General features: G+C 37.9%; 1 protein-coding gene across 1 annotated transcript; it reads right to left on the reverse strand.

Annotated features, from left to right (window-relative positions):
- Positions 1-5843: 5843 nt before the first annotated feature.
- On the reverse strand, positions 5844-6833 carry LOC130748792 (protein FAR1-RELATED SEQUENCE 7-like). The gene has a single exon (XM_057602042.1). It carries the CDS (start codon positions 6831-6833, stop codon positions 5844-5846), a length of 990 nt encoding a protein of 329 aa, XP_057458025.1.
- Between the last annotated feature and the right edge of the window lie 757 nt (positions 6834-7590).

Below are 7590 nucleotides of genomic sequence, written 5' to 3' on the forward strand. Positions count from 1 at the left end.
CTTCCTTCATTACTCATCTTTAGATCAAGTGCCTTTCACTTAATCTAATTGACTTACCGTGAGGATCAAGTACCTTTGACTTAATCTCCAAGACTAATTAGGCTTCCTTCATTACTCATCTTGAGGATCAAGTGTCTTTGACTTAATCTAATTGACTAACCGTGAGGATCAAGTACCTTTGACTTAATCTCCAAGACTAATTAGGCTTCCTTCATTACTCATCTTGAGGATCAAGTGTCTTTGACTTAATCTAATTGACTAACCGTGAGGATCAAGTACCTTTGACTTAATCTCCAACACTACTTAGACTTCCTTCATTACTCATCTTGAGGATCAAGTGTCTTTGACTTAAACTCCAACACTAATTAGGCTTCCGTCATTATTAATCTTGAGATCAAGTGCCTTTCACTTAAACTCAATGGCTAACCGTGAGGATCAAGTACCTTTGACTTAATCTCCAAGACTAATTAGGCTTCCTTCATTACTCATCTTGAGGATCAAGTGTCTTTGACTTAATCTAATTGACTAACCGTGAGGATCAGGTACCTTTGACTTAATCTCCATCACTAATTAGGCTTCCTTCATTACTCATCTTGAGGATCAAGTGTCTTTGACTTAAAATCCAACACTAATTAGGATTCCGTCATTATTAATCTTGAGATCAAGTGCCTTTCACTTAAACTCAATGGCTAACCGTGAGGATCAAGTACCTTTGAATTAATCTCCAAGACTAATTAGGCTTCCTTCATTACTCATCTTGAGGATCAAGTGTCTTTGACTTAATCTAATTGACTAACCGTGAGGATCAAGTACCTTTGACTTAATCTCCAACACTAATTAGGCTTCCTTTATTACTCATCTTGAGGATCAAGTGTCTTTGATTTAAACTCCAACACTAATTAGGCTTCCGTCATTATTAATCTTGAGATCAAGTGCCTTTCATTTAAACTCAATGGCTAACCGTGAGGATCAAGTACCTTTGACTTAATCTCCAAGACTAATTAGGCTTCCTTCATTACTCATCTTGAGATCAAGTGCCTTTCACTTAATCTAATTGACTAACCGTGAGGATCAAGTACCTTTGACTTAATCTCCAAGACTAATTAGGCTTCCTTCATTACTCATCTTGAGGATCAAGTGTCTTTGACTTAATATAATTGACTAACCGTGAGGATCAAGTACCTTTGACTTAATCTTCAACACTAATTAGGCTTCCTTCATTACTCATCTTGAGGATCAAGTGTCTTTGACTTAAACTCCAACACTAATTAGGCTTCCGTCATTATTAATCTTGAGATCAAGTGCCTTTCACTTAAACTCATTGGCTAACCATGAGGATCAAGTACCTTTGACTTAATCTCCAAGACTAATTAGGCTTCCTTCATTTCTCATCTTGAAGATCAAGTGTCTTTGACTTAATCTAATTGACTAACCGTGAGGATCAAGTACCTTTGACTTAATCTCCATCACTAATTAGACTTCCTTCATTACTCATCTTGAGGATCAAGTGTCTTTGACTTAAAATCCAACACTAATTAGGCTTCCGTCATTATTAATCTTGAGATCAAGTGCCTTTCACTTAAATTCAATGGCTAACCGTGAGGATCAAGTACCTTTGACTTAATCTCAAAGACTAATTAGGCTTCCTTCATTACTCATCTTGAGGATCAAGTGTCTTTGACTTAATCTAATTGACTAACCGTGAGGATCAAGTACCTTTGACTTAATCTCCAACACTAATTAGGCTTCCTTCATTACTCATCTTGAGGATCAAGTGTCTTTGACTTAAACTCCAACACTAATTAGTCTTCCATCATTATTAATCTTGAGATCAAGTGCCTTTCACTTAAAGTCAATGGCTAACCGTGAGGATCAAGTACCTTTGACTTAATCTCCAAGACTAATTAGGCTTCCTTCATTACTTATCTTGAGATCAAGTGCCTTTCACTTAATCTAACTGACTAACCGTGAGGATCAAGTACCTTTGACTTAATCTTCAAGACTAATTAGGCTTCCTTCATTACTCATCTTGAGGATCAAGTGTCTTTGACTTGATCTAATTGACTAACCGTGAGGATCAAGTACCTTTGACTTAATCTCCAACACTAATTAGGCTTCCTTCATTACTCATCTTGAGGATCAAGTGTCTTTGACTTAAACTCCAACACTAATTAGGCTTCCGTCATTATTAATCTTGAGATCAAGTGCCTTTCACTTAAACTCAATGGCTAACCGTGAGGATCAAGTACCTTTGACTTAATCTCCAAGACTAATTAGGCTTCCTTCATTACTCATCTTGAGGATCAATTGTCTTTGACTTAATCTCCAACACTAACCGTGAGTTTCAAGTACCTTTGACTTAAACACCAACACTAATTAGGCTTCTGTCATTACTCATCTTGAGGATCAAGTGTCTTTGACTTAATCTCCAACACTAACCCTGAGGTTCAAGTACCTTTGACTTAATCTCAAACACTAATTAGGTTTCCGTCATTACCCATCTTGAGGATCAGGTGTCGTTGACTTAATCTAATTGACTAACCGTGAGGATCAAGTACCTTTGACTTAATCTCCAACACTAATTAGGTTTCCGTCATTACCCATCTTGAGGATCAAGTGTCGTTGACTTAATCTAATTGACTAACCGTGAGGATCAAGTACCTTTGATTTAATCTCCATCACTAATATACCTTGACGATCAAGTGCCTTTGACTTAAACTCAATGGCTAAATAAGTTTCCGACATTACTAATCTTGAGGTTAAGTCGAAGGTATTAGCCACAAAAACCTAATTATTCTTTCAAACTAAGGCATTATATCCTTAAGGTTAGTCAACTAGATTATGTCAAATTCATTGAGATTACTTTGAATTTTCCTCTCCCTCCTTGTAATTTTCTTTCAACTTCCCTCCATATGATTTGTGAGAGTACTTTGAATTTCTTTACTTTCAAGTTCCCTCCTTCTGGATTTTCTATTTCCCTCTTTCCTGGATTTTGTATTTCCCTCCATTTAATTTGTTTGACTTCAAACGCCCCACTAAGTTGCCCTCCAAAACCATAACAAGACAAACACGGTTTCTCTCTTACCTACCCATCAGTCAACAAATTTATGAGGGGTCCATGCTTTTCAGTATTCAATTCCTTTTGAATAGACAAGCCAATCCCATAAAGGGACTTCCACCATATATCCCCTTAAATCTGGACAAACCTTCTTCACCATGTCCTTCATTTTCTTTGTGTTTTGCAACCATGAAAAAGGCAGTCATCCCCTCTTAGGACTCCCACCACATATCCCCTCAATTTTGAACGATTTTGGAGATGTAGACTCTAGGATGTAAGTTACATTTCAGCAGAAAATTTTTTTCTTGAAAAAAATAAAGTGCAAAGTCATGCCTAACTCGTTGTTGTTTTGCAGTGTGAAAAATTATGTAATTATTTTCGTTGGGCTGCAAGTGATGAGTTAGAGCGTGCACAATTACAAGCAGAGATGGAGTTGATGAAAGTCCCCATTCAATTGGAAGAAAGCAATTCAAGGGTTGCTAACTTAAAAAATATACTTGAGGCTGAAAGATTCAATAGGAATGTAGCCTTAGTGTTCTTACTTGTCCTGAAAGACATTTGATGTGTGGTAACGTCTGGCAGCAACAGGTATGTCAAAGTCCAAATTATGGCACTCATATCAGTTTTTTTTCTTGACATAATTACTCTGAAAAGTCTCAAGGCTTGGTATAAATCACCGCCCCTCACAGCCAATGTCCACTCAATAAACTGTCAATCTTGTAATTATTCCACCCCTAACCTATAGCCATGGTCACTCAAAGCGGTTCAACTTCCCATTTTCACCACATTTACTCCTTCTCCCAAGCAAAACCAGTTTTATATAAACCGCACCTTAGCCTTCATTCTCCTTCATCATCTCTTCACTCCTCCTTTCACAACCATAAACACCATGGTCGAGGTCAAGCAAGAGATCTTAGATCTCAGTTCTGATTCCGATGATGACATGAACATACCACCTGGTCCTGGCTTCAATAGAAAGATTACCTCAAGCCAAGCCTCTGGAAGACAAACCTTGGTTTGGTTCCTGCCTTTTGTACTATGATTCTGATGTGAATCTGTTTCTTTGTTTTCGATTCTGATGTGAATCTGTTTCTTTGTTTTCGATTTTTGCATTTTCTTTACAATTTTTTCATGTTTCTTTAAGTTATCTCACATGATTTCTCTATGTATGGTCAGCCTCTCAGGGCCTGGTTTGTGAAGAGGTACATGAAGAGGAGCATAGACAAGTGCACGTTGATAGCACCAAACGGGAAACGCTATGGTTGCACACTGTGTTGGCACGTTGTTAATAAGAATCAATGTGCTGTTGGAAAGGGATGGTATGAATTCGCCAAAACAACTGGATTACGAAAAGGTCAGCGCATCCATTTCATGCCAACCCATGAATTGCATGTTTTCAGCTTCGTGATCGCTCCTGTGTGAACTTGTGTTGGTGCCTATGTGTCTCGTCTATGTTGTTGATTTCGTTCCTTGTGTAGTTGTGTTGTTTTTTTTTCTTCTGTTGCTTCATCAATGTGTCTGTTGGTTGGAATCTGTTAATGAAATGGGCACCATGAATGGAAATGGAATGGAAGTAATCCTGCTTTTTGTTAATTATTATTGTCTCCAAGACTTGTTTTTTTACTGTTGGTTCAACAATGTCTCTGTTGTGGCCTCTGTTGTTTCAATTTTCCAATGCTATGTTAATGAAATGGGCACCCATGAATGAAATGGAATGGAAGTAATCATGTGAAATGGGCACCCAAGGCTATTATGTTCTTCAATTCAAATTTCTGAATTGGAATTGGGGTTGATATTTGAGTGAACCTTGTACTTTGATAAATTAATTGCATCTGCTTCATATGTTAGGCACCCATATGTTATTGATTTGAAGCAGATGGAATGGAAGTAATCATGAACTGAACATCACAAAGAGAAACCTATATAAGTGTGGCCTACCTTCTTTCAAAACTTCATCTCAACCAATGTTAAAAACTACTGCCTTTGATCTAAACCCTAAACTAGTATCTTAAGCTACTAAAAGAAATTGTGGTCAAAAATCTTGATCCAAAAGGAACTATGCAATTCATGCATTTTGTGGATCCACAGGAACTAATCATTTCATGCACTTTGTGGTGAGGATTAAGCTACTAAAAGACATTTATCATAGGCATAGGCACCTTAAATAAACTACAACACAACATTCATAAATAAAGAAGTATCTCAGTGATAATTAAGAGTTACAACCCAAATAAAAAACAAAAGTCTTCCATTGATTATGAACTCTGAAGTCTCCCATTCCATTCCTTTCATTCCAAGTCTTTTCATACACATTCCAACTCAAGTGGACTGCCACTGGAATCAACAAAAGAATTGAAAATAGGTTAGTCAACAAAGAAAGAAAAGCAAAATCCAGTATGTGAGCAAATTATGTAAATGCCAAAGGGCTTACCAACATTTCAATTACTCATCTTGATCCACAACACTACCCAACATTTGCATATGATTCTTCTTGGGTAGGCACAGTCTCCGCATCAGTATTTTTTGTCATCTGGCGTGCTTTAGTTGCAGTCTTGCAAGTAGTTTTATTATGACCATATCGGTGACATTGTGAGCACTTCCTACTCCCCTTCCTCTTGTTGCCTTTGTTTTTGCCAGCTGCACTTGACGAACCTGGACAACCAGTACCTTTAGTCCTAACAACATTAGGATCTTTAAGGTGAATAAAGGAATTACCCAAATCATCAACTTCTTCATCGCAGTCCTTGATTTCCCTTGACTTCAATTCTTGCACAACTTTTGTCGCTCAATCTTTTTCATTATGAAAATCTTCAAGCCTACGACAGGAAAATGAGGCTAATTCCCTGTATTGACTCATCAAGGAACCATACCTACTAATCAAGAAGGAATCCAAGTGTTTTGATCCTAACATTGCATTCTTGTCCACATCATCCTTTGCAAACCTTGTCCATCTCTGCAGGACTAGACATTTTGGCAATTCACAGACATCAAGATAAACAAGGACTGCAAGTACATGGTGACAAGGAAAACCCATGGATTCCATCCTTTTGCAAGCACATTGGAAAAAAAATGTAGACGGCTGAAATGAGACATGCCACTCACGTCCAGAACCACGATATTTTGAAACCAAAAATATATACTGGCTGGATGTTTCTTTGTAGCCTACAACAATGGAATATCCTGACCTATGTAGTGCAGCACGATACATGGAGAATATCTCCCTTGTAAATACATTGGCACCAGACCTCTCAAGATTTTGGAATTTAGTCTCCAACACAGCCTCACCATAAGAGGAATTAAAGTCAGCCTCAATTTCTTTATACCTAATATGATTCATCAACCTGCATAAGTGTTGGATCAGCTCTGTTATATTACACCTTGAATTAACAAACTTCCCAATTTTGGAATGAAGACCCTCACAACGGGATGTTGTGCGAAATCCATCAAAAAAGTTGCCACGCATATGCGATGCAGCCCACGTCCTCCTTTTTTCATACATTTCCTGAACCCATCCATTATCATGCAACTCAAACTTATCCACCATCTCTGTCCATTTTTTTTTCCATGTCCCTATGTCATAATACCCAGCAAGCATGCAATGGTTGAATGCAGCTGTAAATTCAGGATTATGCAAGTTTGAGGTTGCATTCCGACTCAAATGCCAAGAACAAAGCATGTGATGGGATTGAGGTAGCACAAGCTTTATTGCTTTCTTCATTGGAATATCCCCATCTGTGATGACTGACGTAGGTGCCTTGTCTTTCATAACTTCCATTAGTCTTTGGAGTAACCAAACATAAGCAGGTTCCTTTTCATCCCCAACAATTGCAGAAGAAAACACAATGGTTTGTTGATGATGATTAACGCCGCAAAAAAACACCAGAGGACTGAAGGTATGAAAAACGGTAGAAAGGGGGGGGGTTTGAATAACGTTTTCAGTACAAAACTACCACCTTAAAGATTTTGACAAATCTTTCGAGAACTTAAGTGCTAAAGATAAGAGATAGAAAAGCACACAAGTATTTTATCCTGGTTCACTTGATAAATCCCTCAAGCTAATCCAGTCCACCCGTTAAGGTGATTTCTTCCTTCTTAGAATGAAGGCAATCCACTAATCAGATAATTGTTACAACTGCACTTGAAACCTACAAGTGACTAACAATACACTGACTTAGCTCTCACTAAGATTCACTCTCTTAGTCTTCTCTAGGATCCGATCAACCTTGATCTCCTAAAGGCAAACTATACAACTGTATATGAAGTTCTTGTTTACAAAGAAATTGCTTCTAAAAAGCTAATAGTAAACACAATGAATTTCAGATGAAAGAAGGCTTAGAATATTTTGAATATGTCTTGCGCGTGTATTGCTTCAACTTAGTTTCTTAGCCGCTTCTTTCAATCTTCAGCCTCTATATATACTCCAAGGATTAGGGTTGAGCGTTGCATGGGAAATGCTACCGTTGGAGGGCAGTTCTGGAAAATCCAGCTTCTGCTGTGGCTGAGAACGTTAGGTAGGTCGTCAGGAAGGTACA

Source organism: Lotus japonicus, chromosome 1 (assembly GCF_012489685.1).
Source record: "Lotus japonicus ecotype B-129 chromosome 1, LjGifu_v1.2".
Taxonomy (NCBI): domain Eukaryota; kingdom Viridiplantae; phylum Streptophyta; class Magnoliopsida; order Fabales; family Fabaceae; genus Lotus; species Lotus japonicus.